Source organism: Atheta coriaria, unplaced genomic scaffold (assembly GCF_025399875.1).
Source record: "Atheta coriaria isolate IRGN ID8LTWV9N9 unplaced genomic scaffold, Caltech_Dcor_3.1 hic_scaffold_3_pilon, whole genome shotgun sequence".
NCBI lineage: Eukaryota > Metazoa > Arthropoda > Insecta > Coleoptera > Staphylinidae > Dalotia > Dalotia coriaria.
The window spans coordinates 205,734-228,843 of NW_027045445.1; the positions used below are offsets into that span (position 1 = coordinate 205,734).

Sequence of the window (23,110 nt, forward strand, 5' to 3'; positions counted from 1 at the left end):
GCTTTTTTAAAGCTTTGTAAGTCGTAAGTCGTAAGTTTGGCAGAGTGCAATGTTTGGTGCTGTGAATTGTACTTGTACTTGTACTTGCAGTGCAAGTTGAAGGGTGATGCACATGTGTTGTTGCACCGCATTGAAAAGCGATGCAATCGCGAGTTTCAAGACATTGCAACGTATTGCACTTCAATGCAACACGTTTCGAAGGTCGTCTGCGACCGGACAAAACAACCGAATATTACTTCTTCGGTTCAAGATCATAATGTCACTCCATACCCTTTATAAATTTAAAATTATATTTTATAAATTTACAATATTCAGTTTGCAAATTTGGTTGAATGACCACGAAATTGTGTTTGGGTTTATTTGCGTTTTCAGTTTTCACTTTCAACGTTTCACGGGCAATTCACGAATTTTAGCTTTTTGGCCGGTTGCACATGCATTTGACACACCCGCATCGTGCTGACGCGCGTCGGCTGTGTTTGCTTTTTTTGATTTTATTGCCCGGCGTGCAGTTGGCTTTTTTCGGCGGCTGGCTTTGTTCACCGTTCACGGCCGTCGGCCGGCGCAATTTTTGGTCACGGCCGTTCGGGCCAATGCCGAAAACGAAAACCACTTGCACTTTCTGCGCAAATATTTTCGACGCTTTTTTCAAGTCTTCCAAGGTCATGCAACGCACAAAAATAACTTGTAATTTCAAAAATAATTAAATTATGAACAATTTCCGCTATTTATTAAATACTTGTTGTTTTGTGTACTTATTAGAAAAATATCTAGATGAAAAATTCATTTCCGATTGTTGCGCGCATTGACAACGTCGATAGCGAAACGAGTTGTGAGATGTGACACTTAGGAAATAGAGAAAATGCGAAAACAGAACTCCAACCGACGAAATTGTGCACATTGCACACAATGCGACGACGCCGACAACTCTCATCGCGAATATTGCCGCTGCCGCGTCCTGGAGATGTGCGAAATGTGTCGGGTGTCGAAATGACGGCGGCAACGTGAATCCGTGAATCCGCGACGATGCCAAATCGGTTTAATAGCTGAAAATGACACATTCATGTCGCTATATTATTCAACATCAAATTTTATCCAACACAAAATAAAACACCTACTAGATAAATAAATATTTTCATCACATTTAAGCAATTTTCGCCGGAACACTGAAATGAATAGACTACGGTTATTATTCCGAGAACATTTCAAAGGCTGTTAGAGGTGGGTTGAATGCGCGACTTAATTTTCGTTCCATTTGCATATAATTTTCCTGCTTGGGAAAATTACGCATAGACGCAACAGACACACGCACATGACTTTGTCGTACGTGGTAGCTAAAGAGACAATGCATAATATTCAGCAAGTACTTACCTATAATAATAAGAGGGTGGCGCTTGCGCATGAAAAACGATTTCCGAGTATTTTTCTTCGCGCTTTGCATAATTCCGGCCATCGGCAAACGCATCGCCGCGTGAAGGCCACCCAACAATTTTTTACGCATCTTAATAATTTCGAAACGCAGTTATAGTCAAGTCGTCATAAAACAACATGTTTACTTTAATACCTAGGCGGCTAAATATTACTTGAATGCCAATTCTATGTTTTCTATACGCCCTGACTATATATTTAGCTATGTAGGTATACACTGTGCGTATGTCAAATGTTAATTTGTTGCGTTGGCTTCTCGGTTAATTTGCATTTTTAATTTTTTCTACCTTAAGAGTTTATCATAGAAGCACGCTGCGTATGCAAAGCATTTTTCGTCGCGCTCCACTTGTCCGAAGCCTTGCGGTGTGCGCGCGCGCAATTAGTCGGAATTCTAGAAGTCAAACGCACGCGAAATTCCAGCGAAAAACGCGCCCCGCAATCGAATTAATTACGATTTACTTATCTCTCGACCGGGCCGCAAGAAGCGAGAGACATGCGGACAGAAACAGAAGTCTCCACTGGCAATTAAACGCCGTTAATGGCAGGGCATAATGACGAGTCGTGCACGTCGAACGAAGAAATTTCAATTCGTTGCCGAGTTCACATATTTTATGCGGACATTCATCATCAGCTTAAGACAGCGCGAATCGTTAACAGGTAATAAATATGTAGTTATTATGTAACAAAACCACAATTCCTAGATGGCGCTGGAAAACAAAAAAAATACACTATGATAATATTATTGAAAAATACAGGAAATTAATGATTGTATGCAGTTTAAAATATTTAATTTTAATTAAAAACAAAAAATATGCACCACAGTATTGTGTACAGATAAAAAAGATTCGCATTAATATAAATATCTAAATAAATATAAAACATGGTAATTATCATACAAAAATAAAATATTTATTATTTTACAATGAATTGTGCATATTTAAACAATTTTTTGCAGGTTTTCATAATTGTCTACTGACGATAATCGCAACAATCGCTTGTAAATACTTTTTAATTAACATTTTTGTAATCAGTTTAATAATGAATGGTTCTGTAAAACGATTCAGTTGTTCACAAAAGTGCAAAGTGTAGGTATATTTAAGCCCATTGAATAAAAATTTAAACTGTGTGTAAGTATATAAATATTAAATATTATTCTATTGGTTTTGTACGGATTTGTAGGTTAGAAGCAAGTCAAGCATCGATTGCGCTATTAAATGATTAATGCCTGATAAGATGACATATTAATCGAAGTAGTGACATTATGATTCAGACACTGAACTTTACTTTTACAGCACAATTGCAAACAAAGTGCACGCACTGCACAATCTCACAATCGCGTTGCGCAAGAGGACACACAAGATTTGCTCGCGGTTGGGTTTTAAGTTCACATTTCACATTATAAATTCAATCCTTAAATTTAATCAAACTTCATGATCACGTGACACAAGAAAATAATGGCAACACTGTAAAGTTAGGTTAGAAATGAAATTTTGAACATGCGCACATCGTGATTGTGTGCATTTTGAGTTTTTGTTTAATTTGTGTATGGTGTGACGATCTGTGCAATTGTATAAGTGCAGTCGTGTTGCATTGCACTCGCAGCGCCAAAGAGTGTCAAGGTTAGAACGCCAGCCATGTCGGCCATGCCAGTCAGATGTATGCGCCGGCTGTTGACTGCACACACACACACAACCACATACATAAGATGTAGTTGTAATTGCACTATCTTTGCAATAACCACACTGTAATTTCTAACAATGACAGTAGTAAAAATATATTTTAAGAACTGATTCCTAATTAGTGTTGAAATCAAAATGGCCGCTACATAAATACCAAAAGCATTGATTGTGTGTGCATTTATAGGATTTTCCAGCTATATTTAGGTTGTTATTTAGTTTGTGCGGCTTTTATTTGCTCAAAATTTTAGTAAGACGATATATGAGTGGCGCGTCAGGGCGATAAAATTTGTCCCAATTTCGGTCGCTGAATGTTGACTGATGCGGTTCGGCGCAGCGACAAACTTTGTGCAATTGCACCGAATCACGATAAACATTAAACACCAGCACACACACTTCAAATATCACACATAGTTTCATAAAAAACAGCGGTCGCGTTTATTACGCACTTTATCGCTGTACAAATTAACAACGGCATAAAATAACGAATAGGTAAATACAATGTGCAACAAAATAACAGAAAAAAGTGTATATTAATGGAGTCAATAAAATGGTTATGGTATTGATTAGATTTTAAAATGGCCGCTGCAGGACGCACACGCGAAATACGATTAACAAAGCGAAAAAAAGATTAATCACGGGCACTACTCCAGTTTGTGTGTTGGTGCTCGCACGATGGGCGTTCGATGCCGGTCGCCTTGTTCGCTTGTTCAGTTGGTGTTTCTTCGCTCTCTTGTTGTTGCTTTTGCTGCTGTGGTGGAGCAATTAAACGAAATGTAACGGTGAATTTCGCCGTCGGATTTTATTATATCTGCTTCCACATTCACATACACAGACAGAAAACTAATGAAACACTATATTAGACTAATATTCCAACACTACTATTAGATACACACATGCGAATATCTATGATCTACGCGAAATTGATGTTCATTTGCTCAATTTCCTAATTAGTTCATAAATTTTTGCTCTAAAAATCGCAATTAATTACTTGCATTCACCAAGCAACTGTTAACTGCCATATTCCGTGCACTGTGTGCACTGCGTATTCAAAATGGCCGCATGGGTTTTGTAGATTTGACGTGTGGGTTTGCCGGCTTTGGTTTTTGAAATGTTTGATATTCATAATTACACGCATAGCGATAAAACTCGAGCACTTAGCGGATGGAGAGTAAACGAAAACCGTTTCTGCACCTCTTTTTTTGCATTTCTGCATCTCTCGTGCAGATGCGCATAATTTTGCATAATTTGTGTGTACGTGTAACGCCATAACACGTCTCGTCAAGTCGACAAGAATTCACCACTTGCAGCTCCAGTTCGACGCGTCGCAAGTTTGCGACACAGAAACTGTTTTTGTACAGTTAGCAGAACGAAAAGACGACTCGATCTAAAGATCATCAAAAACTATTATCTAACATGACTTCAACATCGTTTCGCGTATTTTTAAAAAGATTAGCGGTATTATTTTAAATTGAATGCAAGTGACTATATTATAGTATTAATTAAATTGTTATTTAAATTAACATTAATCGAAAATATCCTTGAGGATAAAAAGCGATTAATTGCGGTTGGAAAACAAACAATAACCTTACAAATGCGAAATTCCAGCCGAAGCGCACAGTAATAAAATAATATTGTTTTGTGCATGCAAAAAAATGAATAAAAAATAGTATGTTGTTTAATTCCTTGGAAAAATTATCTCTTCGTGCGTGTGCTTTTTAATGACGATGCATCGCCCGCGGGAGAATGTATGTGCACATTGCACTATGGTCAAGACTTGTAGGTGTTGGTGTGCACTTAGCACATGAAACGAAACGCAACGAAACGCAACGCAACGGCACGTCAATTTAATCAAAATGATAAATAAAAATAGATCCTTGGCCCCCTTTCGGAGCGCGGCCGAGAACGCGCGCCGAGAGTACGTTCAACCACACGAAACACAGCGTTCAACAAATTACTAAATACAATAATTTTAATAATTTTTAGTTTTTCAACTGTTGCAAACATATTTTATGTGTTCTTTCTGTGACAGGTTGACGTATGCATGACTTTCATTTGCTTTATTAGTTGTTTTTGTATTTCCTTGAGTCGGCCGCCATTTTTAACTCGCACTTATTGTGCACCAAATGTGCATTTTGTGCATTTCGTGGTGGCTATAAAATGCGCGCGCCTGTGCGGCCGTAAAACCGAAAAGAACAAAACCAGGAAAATCGCCCAACGAAATGTGACAATAACAATAAACGCAAAACGAAGTTGACGTCCGCGAATGGCGCGCCGCATGGCCGACGTGGCCGATAACGAAATTCCGAATTGTAAACAACTTTATAAACGAAACGGCCAAACGATAAGAACTTTGTGTAGCAAAACAAACGCACGAAATCTCTTTTCTCGGATTAAAACAACAGCAACCGAAAAGCGAAACAAAATGGCGGCGGCGTCTAAAAGTTGAGCGAAATTAAATTAAATCTAGCGAATTGAATACGATCACTACCGAAAAGGCATAAAACCGTTACTGACGAACGTAACGTGGAAAACAACAAACTTTTTCATCGTTATTTGTATGCTTGGTTGCATCACGTTGCATACATGACACAACATAAAACAAATGACGAATGTCTTACATTTCTTACATTTTAAAACCGAATTTATATACGAGTACGACGATAATAAAATCGAAAAGCCACGAGTTTTGAGAGCGAAATAAAATGTTATCAAATTGATGTCTTTCTGAGACAAGAAGTAGAGAAATAATCCGAAATCCGTGAAGATTGTAATGTTAACCAAACTTTTGTACTTTTTATGTATTTTTATACCTACCTATAATATTTTGGAGCTCAAACAAATTATCTATTCATCAGAGTACGTATTCAGAAAATTGAAATATTTCTACACGATGCAAATCGATAATCCGATATTTCGGTGAACGTGGACATTTCGCACAATATGCAAATAAAAAAGAAACGAGAGAGCGATAGATAGCTGAAGCAAACATTGCAAACAAACCGAGTTCTATGGGATATTTTTAGACCTATTCGCTTTGAGTGATTTTACTGATGATGAGCTGTCAAACAACAAAACGTTTATTTTCTTATTCCCTATGTAGAATAACATTTAAAAAGATCCACTTTCTAATACTTATTAATACTTATTTTAAGGTTGTAATATTTGAAAATTTGAATATTCGAAGTCTAAAAATTCAAAAAGTGTCCTCGTATTCATGTTTCGCGTTTTGTATTGTTCTATATCCTTCACGTTCACGTTCACGCTCCCCCAATATTTTCACGCGCGGATGATGTATGCTTCGACGTTATTTGCGCCCCAGCCCGCATAGAATATTTTCGCATTAAAGCGCGTATTAAGTATCGACAGGATCGGCAGGATCGGGTTACGCAGCACTCCCTTTTTTTAATTTCGCCCTCGCTGAACCGAAAACTTTTTGTGTAGTTTCGTTCGTTCTTTTTTTATTTTCACTTTGCACACAAAACGTTAGACAACTAACTGGTGGCAGTATAGTGGCAGGCAAAGTAATTGCCAAGGCAGCAGTGGCAGTGGGTTTGTTTTCCAATCTTTCGTTCTTTTTTTGCGTCCTTTTCGTTTTGTTTGGTTTGTTTGGCTTGTTATTCCTGCGGTGTGTGGTAGTTTTGGTTGGGCTGCTATCAAATTGATGATAGATGGATTGTATTTTCACTATGATAAATTGCATTTAGCATAAAACCACAAATTCATACATACAAAACATTTAAAATTATATTAATGAGCTTGTTTTGGAATTTCCAAAATGTATAATTATATCTATAATATAAAAATGAATCGAAAAATCTGTTGGTAAACGCATAACCCAAGAGCGCCTAGACCAATTTGGGAAATTCTTTTATAAAATGTTTGTTAAAGTCCAATAATGTTTTTTACAACGAGGAAAAATCGTTATAGGATAAAAGTTGGCATTGAGATTCAATCATAGATATAGTTAAATAGTTGAATCCAAGATGGCGCGCCGAAGTGCATCATTAACAATTTTTTATATAATTAATTTCTTTAAAATAAAATTGCAAATCCTATTGATAGAATTGACACATATACCTACTATTTCTAGAACAAGAGAGAAAAAACGGGACGAAGTCACGGGCAACAGCTAGTTATACCTATAATAAAAACAGAGAACTTTTATCAATCTTCTAGAATCATAATTTTTTTAGAATCCGTTTTATATCAAAAATTTGTGTTTTGACTAAAAAATTAAAAAAAAAAGCAAAATTTGCATTTTTCGAGGTTCTAGGTCTTCCAGAAGACTGAAACTATTTGGAAACCTAAAGAAAACTTTTACACTATCTCTTTAAAAAGAAGATTTGTACATTCTGACCTAGTTGATAAAATTATTTAAATTTGAATTCTGAGAATTATGAAATTGTAAGACTAGAGTAGGCGTAAGCTGATATCGTGTGCTCGAAGTCGTAAAAATCACTAAAACACTATCTTGACTATTCGGATTGGTTGGCTGACTGGCACGAGAAGGTGCTGAGCAGGCAGAAAATCGCCGCCACTGCTCAGGCTGTTCGTTAGGCGACGTCGCGGCGGAAGCATTCGCGGAATTTTTCGCGCGTTGCTCTCGATGCGAAATTTATATTCGAGCGCAATCCCTAGAAGCCTCAACTCAAACCTCACTATCTCGAGGTTCCCCAATACGCTTAGTAAAGATAAATTTAAGACGTCATAAAATTTTCTGTTATCTTAATGTTTCTCCTAAAAAAAGAAATAATTTTTAACTAAAATGAAACTTCTTATTGAAAATAATGTGCTCATGAGTCAATAAAAGCACAAATAAGTAATTAAAGTGGAATAACGTCGACGACTTCTACACGTTTGCTTACATTTGACTGTGTTCCCAGTTCACTCTTCAGCGTTCAAGTCGAGAGTGAATGAATCGCGTGCATAATAAATTTGGAGCTGCCGCCGCCACAACGCATGCTCTGTACCTACACGCCTTTCAACAATTACTTTTATTAGACGAATAACTCTGAGTTAAGGTGTGTTCGCTAAAAGAACTTGAAATATCAGCTTAATCATAAAATTAAATTTTTTACAAACTGATATTGAAGTAGTATTTCACTGTTTCGACAATAAAGTAACATCTTTTAATGACTTTGAATGTTTTTATACATAAATAACTATTTAGTAACAGTGCAATACTTGTTTCGTGCCGCGAATTTACTTTATACCAGACTAAACCAACTAAAGTTTATGTTTTTGAATATGTGAATGATTAAATATTTAAATTAAATCTGGGTGTGTGCGGCGAGCACATGCGCGACGGTGTTTAGTATGTATGCCGAAACGTTTCAAAATTTTGTTTGTTGGTATGTGTGTGCGATGGCGAAAGCCAGGTAACAACCGAGCAAGACATCGGTCCAAAGATGGCCGTCTTGCGAAATCGGATTTCATCGCCTTATTTCGATGCCCAGACGAAAAACGAACGGCGTGTGCAACTTTGGAGTGGTCGATAAATAGCAAAAACTTTAATTTTGCCTTCCACGCAATCGCACAATTCATACATTTTGCAATAACGTCATTTTCAATTTTCAACCGCGTTATACTAACAAAAATACAAGACAAGAACGTATATCTCAACCTTCAACGTAATAACATTCAAGACTTTTATTATAGTTATTAAAAGTTGCCAACTAGGTGTGTTCAATGTGTTCGAAATATTCAAAAAGCGTTCGAAATCGCCAGAAACCAAATATTTAATATTATGTTGAATTTATTCCACAAAACACGTGTTTTTACTCTTAAACACAATTTTTAAATAGTAAATAACATCAACAAATATGTATGTATTTAGATTGACCACACCTTAAAAATCATTCTAAAATGTGATATGTTCAAAATTCATGACTTTAACATATTGTTTAAAGAACTTGCTATGTTGGGATTGTTTAAAAGAGAATGTAGGTATAATGTGTAGTGCACTGCACAATGTGCAATGTGCATCGAACGAAATAAGGAATTATGGCTTCATCGCCGCGGATATTTCGAATTTCGGTGGGCGTTTATTTAATGTTTTCGCTGGCGATTATGTGCCATTATGCGCGTGTTCTGAACTTTAACGTTGGTGTAAAAATTTCTTATACTGCGCATGTAATAACAACAAAATAATCATTTTTTAATCAGAAGTATTCTGAATAAGTTCACATATTGCACAGTTTTACCAAATTTACATTTGAAAAACTATTAATATTAAACTTAGGTTATGTTACATACAATATAAGTGTGTTCTTGAAAAAGTTAGTCTGCGATTATAAGCACTATCAGTTGTTCACCCCGTAAGCGTAAACACTTCGTGGAAAATTTCATATTTACCTTCGAGTGCGTTTCGGTAACTTTGCGCTGCGTTATCATACAAAAAATGCACACAATTGCATCGACGCATCACGCCACTCGTAAAAAATCGTAAAAAAACAAATTAAACAAACCGTTGGGCTTGTTGGGAAGTCGTTTAGCATCGAAGGTGATAAGTGATAACGTTAAGTAAATCGAGACGCTTCGCAAATTTAGTGTTTCGTGCTGATAAGACTTCCCACTCAAGACATAAACCAAAAAGGGCAATGAACTATGCATATTAAATTTACATCGCACATAAATTTGTTTTGAATATATTTATCTCTGTTTTAATGCGTGGATATGCATAAAAAGTATCGATTTGTAAGGTGGGGTCGTAAGGGGGTTGAAAACGACGGTTTTAATAACTTAAATTGCATTAAAAATATAACCAACCGCGCAGTTTGCTACATTTAGAGACGTTCATATACCTATGTGTGTATATACACGCGTTTCATGTTTGTGTGTGGTAGTGTGCCACATGATACGCATAAGGGTTGCATGTGTGTTTGAGTCTGGGTGTGTGTGTTGGGAGTTCGACTTACATTCGCGCACGAGGGCGCCGGGCTTTTAACGTTTTTGCCAGTTTGTGGGTCGACTTTGTCCGCGCGTCTCGTTTCGACCACCAATTCGCCGCCACCCCCGCAGGTCGCCGCCAACCTCCAAACTCACTCCCTCTTTTCGCGTCCGAACGTCCGCTGACCGTCGTCTAGTCCGGCAATAAAACTTATCGATTTCGTACTTTTTTCACCCCATTTATGCCGGTCGCTCCGCTTGCCCCCTTTTTACCGCCGCCCCTAACATTGCAAACATTGTATCTACCGTATGGAATAGGGGTTGAATTTCTCAAACAGGAAATTGACTTACGAAATTATTTAAATATAGTTTTTTAGTTGAAAATGTTTTTGGATAGGTTCGAATCGTCTTGAAATGCGTTGTTGTAGTTTGGTGTCCTTGGAGACAACCCGAAAAGGACTCAAACTGTTTTTGCGCCGCTTTCAACCGGTGAATTTCAGAGCATGCCCCTGAGTTGCAATAGTGCAATATGTATAGTTTTCAGTTTTCACTTGATACTTATCTACAGGCAGTAGTGTAACATAACTAACAAAATAAACATAACTTAACATTACCTCAACATAACCAAATCTAACAAAATTTCAAAAAATGGGAAAAGATAAATAAAAATAAATTCGAAACTATTTATTTATATTTATAAATATCCTGTATAATAATAACTGCACGACGGTGCCATCGTCGTTCGGGATGGTGAGCATTCTGGGTGCAATTAAACTTTCAGTTCGTAATAAAGTAGTGACCCACTCGAGACTGGGCTCATTATGTGAAGGTGCGAAATTTATAGCGCCGCGCAGGTTGCTGCAACCTTGCAAACGTTGTCTCATCCTGGCGACCAGGGCCCACCCCTCATCCAGCAACAGCGGGTGGTAGGGATATAGCGCCGGAGGTGGCGGCAGCAGCAGCTCCAAACTCGATGCGTATTTATACACTCAATGCGCGCGCTAACTACCCGGCTTCAGTTACTTAATGGCGTTATTTTCCGGCGCCGACGAATATGATTATTAATTACGAAAATTTCCGCGCACGCTGCCAACGCGACGTCCACGCGCCGCCCTCGCTGGGGACGCATTTGTTTGTAACAAAGTAACAAAACATTTTGATACTTAAGCGGAACTACGTAACTAAATCTAAAAGTTAAGAAATTTATTATTTTAGAGTTGGATCAACATAACCTAAGTTTGCGTAGACATAACCTAAGTTATGAGTTGTGGATGAGGTTGTTTTGGGTGTGTATGCGGAGATGTTCTTTGTGTTTTATGACTTAATTGGCGGTTCAGTGCACTTGAGCTGGCGGGCGCATTGAATGCAATATGCACATGAATTTTGGCCTCGTTTCGCGAACGCAAAACTCGCGCGCTTGTCACGCTCTACTCGTTTTTCGACTGCTGCCGGCAGCAAGTCGTCGACACTCGACCGAGTTTCGGCTAGTGCGATGTGTGTGAGTGTAAGCTTGGCTAACACAACCGGCTGCACGTTGTGATAGGTCATGTTCCTCGGCGACGACCCCACGAAAAAGCTGCGCTCGGACGTCGACCGCGTTTTTCGACACACGCACTCATGAATTGGGGTCTGCACCAGTGCACCCGAGCAGCTGTTCACGCCATTATGTAAGCACTTGCACTTTTCGCCTGTTTTTTACGCGAATAATGCGAATATTTTCCAAATTCAGGGTTTGGTAGTAAATAAATTGATATTATGACATACTTAAAATTGAATCCAGTGCTAAATTCATTCGTAATCGAACGCTTGGTGTTCGCGCGCCTGCTCCAGCCGTTATCATCGACGTTCGGCATCGACTTCCGTTCGTTTCGGAGGACGGAGCCGCCGCCGCACGCCAGGAGGATCTTCGTAACGGAAATGCATGTTCGGCGCGCATTCCCCGGCTCGCTTCCACCAACGCAACACTTGCGACACGCGAAACGCACCAAACCGATACACCGACACCGATATTACAATGGACACAATTTCGTCGCGAATCCTCACTTACAGGATGATACGCTAAACATTTAAAATTAAAATTAATATGCCTACAAAATCAATTTAAAACATTTTAAACTAAAAAATTCAAAATTTTCAGTAAAAAACAATTTTTTACTTCAAAATTTATCCGGTTATGTAAATAAATTTAGTTTGTTAATTTTTAAACATGATATGTAGATATAATTCCAAGTCTTGTCGATTGTTGTTGGCTGCGCCGTCGGTGTGGATGTCGATGGCGACCATTGTGCGGCGTTTCGCAAATAGAAGCAGGAAGCAGATTTGGCTGTCGTTTACTCGTTTGCGTCGATTGTCGTGGTGGCATTTGCGTTTTGTCGATGAATATTAATGACATTTTCTGCCTGCTGCCCGGCTTGTACAACACGCGCATTCAACATTGTGCATTACACGATTTAGGTTTTAGCCTATCGAAATAATCATCATCGAAATGATCACATTGCAATCTGGGTAATTATTTAGTTAAATGGCGAGGTGCCCCCGAACTAAACTAAACCAAAGCGGAAATCAAACTGTGCACTAAATTAACCAAACTAAATTTTTCCTTTCCTCGCTCAAAAAATAAAATTAATATTCAATTTTCCATGCTCGACTCATCATTTCATTTCGCATACCTACGTGTTTTTCAATTGATGTGATGCACGGATGGCTGCAAGTGAAATGTTTTAATAAATTCATCAATCTACACACTTGCAAAACTTTGTTTTCTTATTTTCGTAGCTTTGTTTTGAGTGGTTTTTTATTCAAGTGCTGTTTGCGTCGGTCAAGCCTCAAAAAACGAAGAAGCAGTTCATACACCACCCGCGGGCGAATAATATAGCAATAGTGAACAAAAGCAAAATGGCAGCGAATGGAAATAATGTGCATTTGATCAAACGCGCCACGGAACCAAACGGAACGGGAGCACGCGGAAAACGCCGCGAGGCGCGCGTCTGTAGCTTATTATTGTTAACATGTTACCGGTGGCCTGCTGATGGTCGTCGTTGTTTTTCACCTTGCATCACAGCCAAGAGAATACACTAAAATAAACACAATAGCCATCGGACCGAACAAACGCTCTATATTTTTTGTGATAATACATGAAGAAACTTTGGTGCTGACTGCAACACGCACAATCAATAGCAATCAAAATGGTACAAAGTGTAAGTGATAGATGTCACTTCGTGTAAATAATGTATGTAACCTAATCTATAATAGTATTGCACGAATTTTGTTCATTTCCGCTGGCAATTTCGGCGCGTATTGAAGTTTCCGCTGAAATTTCAGGCATTACAGCTTCGCGAGGTCGTGCGCGACGGCGGAGGGGCAGGAAAAAGGAAGGAAGGAGCGAAATAAAAGTCCCATTATCGATTTTCGACGCGATGCACACTGCACTCGCGTTCGGTCAGCGTATGCGTGTGTCTCAAGCTGCAAAGTGCATGAAGAACACACACATTTTGGTTGAGAGTGTATAGGTACCTAGTTAAGACCTCGCCGGCTGTGTCGCCTTCTTTTTTTTGCCCTTACAAGTAAATTTGGTGTCTTTATGTCAAATTTTTCCTTTCAAACAACATAAATTTTTATAATTTTAATATTTTTTGTTTACTTTGCTTATATAATTGTAGAATTGTTGTTTTGAGTGTTTGTTACATCTTAATAATGATTTTGTCGCCACTCTGTGGATTTTTTTTTGTTTTTATTATTTTTCGGCAGCCCGCTGGCAGTATCGGCAACACTGTAAGCGTTCCGCCGCTTCGATTTCGTTTCGGCGCATGTAATTAGTTGCAACGCGAAGCGTTTCGGTGCATTTAGCACGCGCGTGGAGGCGGCGAGGAGGTGACGCGGCGCGGGGCGCACACGAAGGAGCGGCGGAAAACCGAAACGAAACGAAAACGTCGTCGGCGACGACGCGCGCGCGGTGCATGCGGCGAGTGCACGCGCGCGAGGCGGCGTAAAAAGGACGCAAAAGGAAAGGAATATGACGATGGCGCGCCGTGCACTCGGCGGCGGCGGCGAGGGCAGGGAAAGAAGGGTAACAGGATCAAAAAATGCGATCAATAACGGCTTCTTATACCCTCTCCGCACAATTGCAGCGCCGCCGCCGCTGCCGCCACGCGCTGTCAAAACTGTGCTATCGCCGAATGCAACCAACCTCGAAAACTCACCCAAACATGCACTTGTACATAAATAATTAAAATTTATTAAGATATTTCAATGTTTTATGAAACGTTTTAAAATTTTTATTTTCCTCGTTTAAAATATTTCGAAATTTAATAATTTTACTAGTGGAAAAGTCATGTTTAGATTTTAGACACTTGTTGCTAAACTATTGCACAGGAGAGAGTCTGCAGGGATGACGTCTCGAATTGTATAATTTATGGGTCACCCTCTAGTGCAGTGACTGGGGCAACACCGTGCGGCGTGGCAAAGATGGTGGTTTAGAGAGGCGCTGGGTTAGGAAGGGCAAGCGCTCGCTCATCGCCGCCGCCGCCACACGCTCCAAGGCTGGAAGAAAGGGGATGAGGTGGTGTGGCGGTGGCGGCGGTTGCGACGATGCAACAGGAGGGTATTTTCCCATTTCTAGCAAAGCACTACACGCAGTTGAACATCGAAAACGTTCCTTTATCCACCACAACCAAATACCATTATTAAGGGATGAATTTTTCTGAACTAAATTAAAATTTAATTTAAAATTTCTTATCTTCCAAAATGGGAGCAATGTTGTAGAATTTTAAGTTATCCATCATTGGATTAGTTAAATGTGGGCGTGACCGAAATATTAGTTTGAATTTGGTCTAAACCGGTCCGGGGCCCGGCACGTAGGCCACACCCAAACTGAAAACATCGACTGTGGACTATTTTTTTCTCAACTCCCACCTCCAAAATACATAAAGGTGTAGATCAATTTTGGGCAGCAAAACAAAAATGTTTTTTCATCGAACCGAATGTAAATTTCGGCGCGGAGCAACGTGTTGCATCGGTGGCATTGGGATAACCGAAACTTGTGCGATGCACACGATCCACGAACTTGTTGAGCAAACACGTTCGTAATCCTCGGTGAAATCGTTTCCTGAAACTGAAAATTACAAAATTACTAATTGCATTTACAAAATTACCTTGATTTAAACTAATGGCAGCCATTTTGTGAATGTGGTAATAATTCATGTGAGCATGACTGACCTTTTAATGTTACTTATTCTAAATTTCAACAATGAAAATGCTTCAAAATGGTCGAAAAACAAAGTTTGTTATTTTTGTTATCCATCTATCTTTCGGTTGCACCACGCTCAGAAAAATGAACGTAATATACAAAATGTCGGTGCACGGGCATCGCCAGTGTCCGAGCGATAAATTTTCGTTCCTTTTAAAACTAGTTTAATGGTAAATGTGCAATGCGCAGCGTGTGCGCGAGGGGGGTCGCGCGGGGCGTCGTCAACCTAAAAACGCGCGTCGGTTCGGTTCGGCCGGCTCACTCGTCTATTTCGTTCTTTGCTATTGCTCCTTTTTCTTTCCCCCCACTGCTGCACACACGCACGTATACTACCACGAGCGCACAATCACCGAAACTTTTCGACACGCCGGTGTATAAACACTTGCGTTCGCGCAACTGTGTGCGTTTCTTCTTTGCTTCTTTTCGTCGTGGTCGTCGCCGTTCGTCGCAATGTTCGTGCATTTTCGTGCATCCGTTGCAATGCACTGCGTGCGAAAGACAAGTGGGGGCAACGAAGATAGAAGAAGAGATAGAGACGCCGTTAGATAGTCGAAGTTCGGCGGCGGCGATGGCGGTGGGGGAGCACCACGCTCCTTTTCTCTTTTTCGCACGCGCGCGCGCGCCGAAGAAGAAGCGCGTGCACTCGGATGCACTCGCGTCGCGCCGTCGTACTTGTTGCGTCACCTTCAGCTTTAACTTAGACTGTGACGCATTACAAACCGCTGTAGATAAGGTACAGTCACAGTCTTAACGCACACGCACACACGTTTAGGTTCAGGCCGTGCAAGTGCAGCATGATACGTGAAACAAATGTTGTTTATATCGCAGTTGCAGATGGCGCCCAGGTTGGTGTGAGTGCGTGTGTGCGTATGTGTCGATTCATTGAGCACTTTTGTAGGTAGCAAAAATTAGGTAGGCCGTGACTCTCGTGCGCGCGACGCGGCTGCACGATGCACTCACACACACATTGTCCCCAGAACGCGCACCGTGTTTCCCCCCAAACCTATGAAAAGCGCGCCGGTGTGTGTATGTGCGCGCGCGCTGGTGGCGGTGCTGGGTGCAATAGTGTATGTGTTGCTGTTTGCATGTGTATGTGCGCTCGGTGCACAAGACTCCTCGCAGCGCTCGCCGGCCGTAGTCGCGTTTTAGTTTAGTTAGTTAGTGCCAGACGTACCGAGCATCGCGTACGGAACGAACGAAACAAACGCACGCACGGAAAACGCAGAAACGAGAAACGCGCGACCAATACACATAAATAAGGAATTCGCATCACGCTCGCGACGGCAAAAAAAATTTACGAATCAAAGTGCAATTTTGTGGATATTTTTTAATTCTTTAAGTTTTTGCGCGTTGCTCTACGCACTTTACTAGTCGGGCAACAAAAGAATGCGAGAAATAATTTGTAAGTGTTGCGCGTTGTTAAAATTCGTGAGTTTCTAATCATTTTCTTGAATTAAATCAACAACTTTTGTTTTATTTCCAGAGTTGGGATTGGAATTAATTCGATGGTGTCGTGAAAAATAGTGGTGCGAATAGGAGCGAAAAGAAAAATTGGAGGATGCGCGCCCGTGTGCCGAAATGGTGCGGCATCGTCGTGCTGCCACCGTTGCCGCCGTCGCCGCCCGCAGCCGCCACCACCGCCGCCGCCACCCGTCGTCGTCGGTCCTCCGTCGTCCGGCGGCCGTCGACGTCTAGTTAGTTTCGTAATTTTTTAGTGCGCGCATCGTCGACGCTCCGAACAAATCATTCTAGAATCAAAAACAACAACAAAACATTCTAGAATAAAAAAACAAACGATATACAAAGACATTTAAAATCCAAAAAACAAAGAAGCAAAGAACATCAAATCGACGTGCGTTTATGGGACTTTTGTTTGATTTTATTGTGGCGTGCGCGTTGTTGAAAGAAAATTGTGATAAAAAAATTTTAAGTTAAGTTTTCGCGGATGCACTCACGCACGCAGTTGCAGTTTGCTCGTTGTGTGGTGTGCGATATCGCGACGAGCGGCGTGACCGTGAACTAAATTCCGCACGCCGCAAAACCCGCGCCGCACGACCGAAAGTGAAACGCAGCCGGCCAGCCGAGTGCGCTCCGGTTGCAATTTCGGCAGTGCTGCCAACAACACACACACACACCAACCACTCAGTCACACAAACACACACGCACGTGGATTTGCAAACACGTGCATGTGCTGTGCGAAACGCGCGTTTTGGCCCTTGGACAACATCGTTTACGTTGCGACTTGCGACCTCAGTGGATAAACAGTGAAGCAAACATTACAAACAACAACAAAATAAACTCTTACCAAAAAACAAGGACTAACAAATACAATCATTTACAGTGTGACCACATTGGTTTTGATTTTGTGCGGATTAATTCAAGTTGTCAAGTCGCGTTTTCGTTTTTCGTTTCCGGATGTGTTGTTCCTGGGTGGGCGGTTAGTGTGTGATGCACGTTGCGGCGCCGGCGTTGCCAAGAAAAGTGAAGCGATGGGCAAGCTGCGTGCACGCGCCGCTTCGCCGTTGGACCAGCAGCCGCCGACGACGCCATCCATCGCAGCGATCACCCGAACAGCGTCTTCGACTCCTTCTTCATCGGCAGGATTTTGTGTTTCGCCATTGTCGCTGGGATTTTTCGCGCAGCAGCAATCAGCACGTGCACCCGCAGTGAGTTTCGTTCGTCACGCCGCGCCGCGAAAAAATGGCGGACTGTTCCTACTCGCGATGCATACAACAGCGACGCAATATTAAACGGGAACTTCAGCGATGGACAAAAAATATGGTGTACATAGTCGGTGAGTTACTTTGATTATTATCTAGTTATGCTGGTGTATAAACCTAATTGTTTAGAAAATTTTCTGAACAACTGTCAAAAAAGTTGACAGTTTCTGTCATTTTTTATGACTTTGCAAGAATTTAAGCAATAAAATGCGTGTTTTACTTGTTTTTAATAACTGCAAGTTTAAAACTAAAGATTTGACAATAATCTGCATTATCTGACATGGTGACATCTTTAGCTTGTCCGTCTCGTTGTCTATTTGCGTCTATATCTGTTACGAGTTCGCTGTGTGAATATGTGTTATGCGGCTGGCTGGTCGCGAGTCGCAAGTTGAAGTTCATGCACCGCGACGCGCCGCTGCGTGGAGCGTACATAACCTCTCTCCTCCTCTCCTGCGTCGAGAGAAAGATCGCCAAGTGCCAACAATCACACCACTGACACAGCTACCAGTTGCAATCAAATACAAGCTACTGCAGCATACAAAGATATGAAAAACAGATAGGTATTGACGGGATTGTAGGTATTTGTATAGTACCTACATGTAGAGAGTTAGGTCGGTTGGTCGCGTTGTATGCTGTTTGCCGGGTGCCGCAGGTCGGGATATAACCTGTTGAGTGTTTGAACCCGAACCTGGATTCGACACAACAACATAGCACAGCATCACTACTACTCCAGTGGCACTTTGGCCTAAATAACCAACAACTGATTTTGATAGAATCCTATTTGGATTCTTCGTGTTTGTTTGTTGGAGTTTTTAATATTTTGAGTACCTATTTTCGAAGTCTAAAAGAAAGAAGGACCACTTTGTTGGTTGGTACTGAAGTTACTTGAGGTTATTTCTGCGCTAGTTGTGCTTGCTTGAAAGTTTGAAGGGTTGGTAATTATAAGGGCGCATTGGTATCGTCGCTTTTTACATTCTACGTTTTGCTTCTTCAGCAGCTACCCGCTTGTTTCTATTTTTAAACTTATTGCTCTCCTCCCCAGCGAGGTTTCGTCAATTTTCGTCGAGTTTTCGAGGGTTTCCCTCCCTGCAGTTGGCCTTGTTTCCGGTATGTTTGCGCCGCCCCCGGGCGTCCAAACCGCCCCAATCGTGGCTCCGACCACCATCGACCCACGCGCACCGCCTTAAAACTAACTAATCCCACACTACCACAAGTGCCACCCTCGTCACTATCAGGTATAATCCAATTAGGCTCTGTGCTTTTTTTCAAGGGGTCCGTTTTATATTTCTGAGATTTAAATATTTTCCAACTAAAAATAGTTTGGTAGGTAGGTGTTTTTTGTTGCTTACAACCTTGAGATTTGCGCTTACGTGAATTCGTGTTTTGATTAGACCTCGGACGTCATTCGGTTGTTTTCCATCGTATTATTTTGGACCTCAGCTGGTTTGTTTGAATATACAATTACTGTTTTTACCAGCGAAAATATAGAAAAAAAACTGGTTATTGTTTACTAGGTTTAGAAATACATATTTCGAAATATTTTGCATAAAATTATGGCTGACATTTAACTAAACCAATCAGCAAACAAAGTCTTCTCTTCTCTTTCCACTAGGAACGCAGTGGTTCGGCCGTTTGCGGTTTGTTTGCGATGTTTTTTTTTCTAGTCCGCGCGTTTCGGTCGGTTTCGTCTAACCACATTTTTCGAGCGAACCGACGACTTTCGAGGCCATCAACAAGGAGCCACAGCCATGCCCCGCGATCAGTTTCGTGTCGGTTTTAGTTAAACTAGAAACTGGTTTTCGTGGTCGACTGGATTGCTCAGCGGACACATGATGGTGGGGGCAAAACGCCGAAAACTAAATGCAAAAATGTCCGCCTGGCGTTTTTCTAACTCGCCGACTGACTGGTTGTACAACAGCTAGTCAAGTAGTAGTGGTATTAGTAGTAGTAGTGGTTTTGGTCGTGCGTGTAGGAGCCATTTTGTCGAAGGGGAACTCTCGAGTGAGCGGCGGACTGAACGCGCCTATGACGAATTAAAGAGTGTTAGACTGAACTAAAGTATGGAGGTCACAGTCACACTCACTCACCATTCCATATTTTCTAAAATATCCAACAAAAATATCTCGACATTCTAAATATGTATTACATACATTTACATACTTGCATTATAATATTCTGTGTATTTTGCATGTGTGTCAATTGATGGCGCTAGTTGCAACAAAACTTTCTAAACAAGAATTTTTTTATAGAAAATATTTTCAAATTGGTAAATACACAATGTGGGCGCATAGCATCTCTGATAATTTTCATACACTGTTAAATTTAAATCAGAATTTGTACATTTAACAAATGTTTTAGCGTTTCGTAAATATCAGCAGGAATTTACTCGTTTGCAATTTAAGGCGTACAGTCGCCCGCAGGAATAATTTTCACACTATCTACCAATGTAATATTATGTTGGTCGTTGGTGCATTCCTGAATTTATTACCAGTACGAAATTTTAAAGAATGTTTTTAACATATTTTAGGTATGATGGTTTGGTTTTTACAGCTAATTAGCTAATAAGTTTAAAAATAAGTTTTATATCCGTTATTATTTGGGTCTGATTTAATTTTAAGCGCGGTGTCGGTTTACCTGCAGAGAATTTATTTATTGTCGTGCGACGATAAACAAATCGTCAATAAAACAGTCTCGCTATCGTCTCGCAGCGATAAGATAAGTTTGGACATGGTTACGCATGTCTTATCCGATAATTTCATTCAATAGACGCCGAATTAAATAATTATTACCTAAACAATCAATAACACAATGGAAATTTAATTCTACGCTGTGTAGTATTACTTAATGAAAAAAGTTTTAATTGACAGGCCAACTATTAATGTGTGAATTAAAGTTTGTAACGTGCCACAGTGGCAACAGTTAACAACTGAAAAATCGCTTTTTTAGTGTCGATTAAACTTGCGGCAAAAAGTGAACACACACAGTCGGAAATTGGAAAAACCGTGGAAAGTCCGCAAAATATTAACAGTGTTCACGCTTTTTGTCACGTTTTCGGGCTTTTCGAGCGGGTTTTTCGTGTGCAGCACAAAACGCGAAATACAAACGTAGTGCAAACGAAACGATTGGAGTTGATTTTGACACATGAACACATGAACATGGAATGTACACACGAGCGCATCGTCAAATCGAGGCTCAACAAGTGTTGACCTTTTAATTTTTCGGCCGCCGGATTTTTCCACACTCGAACTACACACACACAAGCGTATAAATCAAACCACACACTAACCGGGGCAATGTGTGTTGAAACGCGAATGTGATAACGCGTAAATCCATGCGCTTAATTGGAGTTTTTCGGGGTGCCAGCTAAAAAACATAGTCGACAAAAAAACTGAATAAAAACCTAATTGTAAACTGCACTACATACACTGGTGATTAACTTCACTTTCACCCTATGCAAAAACAAACCAACTAAAAACAGTTGCGTTGTAGTAATTGAAACGGTTTAAAATTAGACATGTTTTGTAGATACACTCGGTTCAATTTGATGTGAGTGATTATTTACATTCGGAATAAATTCGTAGTGAAATACTGACAAAACTAAATGTTAAAATGAGCGTTATCAACACATTCGTAGGATTACTCAATGAACGGATTTTCACCAGGCGGACGGATAATTATTATCAATAAACAACATCGATGAATGAATGAAGGCTTCGAACACGCCGAGCGCGACGATAAACGCGTGCGGCAATAAACATGCAATAAAACGACTTATTGCTTATTATTGTGCGCGCACGAACGGCATTTGAATACTTACTCAAACTCAATACCAAGTTCTAGTAGGTACTACAGCCTAACCCCTTTCTGATGATGTAAATTTTAATATTGTGATGGTTGTCACAGAGAAAACAATCGCGAAAACACAAATTATTGCAATATTTATTCATATCTAGCGTCATCTATGAAGGCATTACTCGAGAAGTTGATAACATGATCACTATGTGATTGTAAACATATTTACTAAAACGCAGCAATGATAATTATACACATACTTGCGTGATTATAACATATTTATATTGAATTCGATGATTAAATATTTAACGATTTTATGATGTGTGAATTAAACTGATGCCAGTTGGATTTAGTTTAGTACCTGCAGAATTTCTCACCAGCTCTCAATCAAATTAAAATTTAAAGTTTCATGTGTGAATGTACAGACGAGAAGATAATTAGAGGATATTTAGATACACACATGACGAAAAGGAATTGCAATATTGTTATTGCGTGACAATTCGCACAACGCAGAAGACTGCAGGTGGAAAATTTATTTGTTTCTGCATTTGCGTTACGTTTAATTTCTATTAAAATTTATTAATATTAGAAAATCGTCAAATAATAACTTTAATTGATAATGTCTTTTGATGCAGTGTGATACTTAACACAAATTTAACGAGTTAGGTGTAGACTTTAATTAAAAATTTATTTGTGAAAGAATTTTGCCTGGAATTTAAGTATTTTTTGAGTTATAGGGAAATAATCATTGTTATTAATGTGTTATTCAGTTGATTTTTGTGATTAATCCTCCAGATGGCGTTGGTAGTATCTACTAAAAGTATATTTTTGGAAAAGGTATAATTTCTACCGAAATATATAAATAATTATGGCCTACATGATTTTATGTCAAGTTATTCCTTGATTAAAGCACTTACACAATACTTAATTTAAGTATTATACCTATCAGCCGATTTTATCAAATATCCATCACGTTTATTTTGGTTATTCTGACCTTCCCTACCTTTGACTTAACCTATCCTACTTTAATTAAAGTAGATGTAGGCGCTTATGCCACAGATAAAAAAGATTATTTTTTTATCAACTCGAAAACCTTTGCATGGAAACAAAAAAACACGTATTTTGAATGTGCAGTCTAAATGACGAGTCTAGACTTGAAGTTATTGCAAAATTTTAACAAATTAAATTCGAAATAATTATCAAATCAATTTGTTGATTGATGTAGTGATTAAAAATGCACTCAACATGAGTGCAGGTTATTTAATTTCTACATGGTTGATGATAAAATTGCACACAGTTGCACACTGCACGAAAATTTGATTTGGTTTGCTATTTATCAAGGTATTAGTTTGTTTATTTCC

At 39.8% G+C, this 23,110-nt stretch overlaps 1 protein-coding gene across 1 annotated transcript in view; it reads left to right on the forward strand.

Moving 5' to 3' along the window:
• The first annotated feature begins 16,204 nt into the window (after window positions 1-16,204).
• The window catches only part of Eip93F (Ecdysone-induced protein 93F), a 36,948-nt gene continuing 30,042 nt past the window's right edge, over window positions 16,205-23,110 (forward strand). The window contains 2 exon segments of the mRNA XM_065299106.1: window positions 16,205-16,639; window positions 16,721-18,031. Of these exon segments, the coding sequence (XP_065155178.1) occupies window positions 17,938-18,031 (94 nt within the window). The 5' untranslated portion in view covers window positions 16,205-16,639; window positions 16,721-17,937.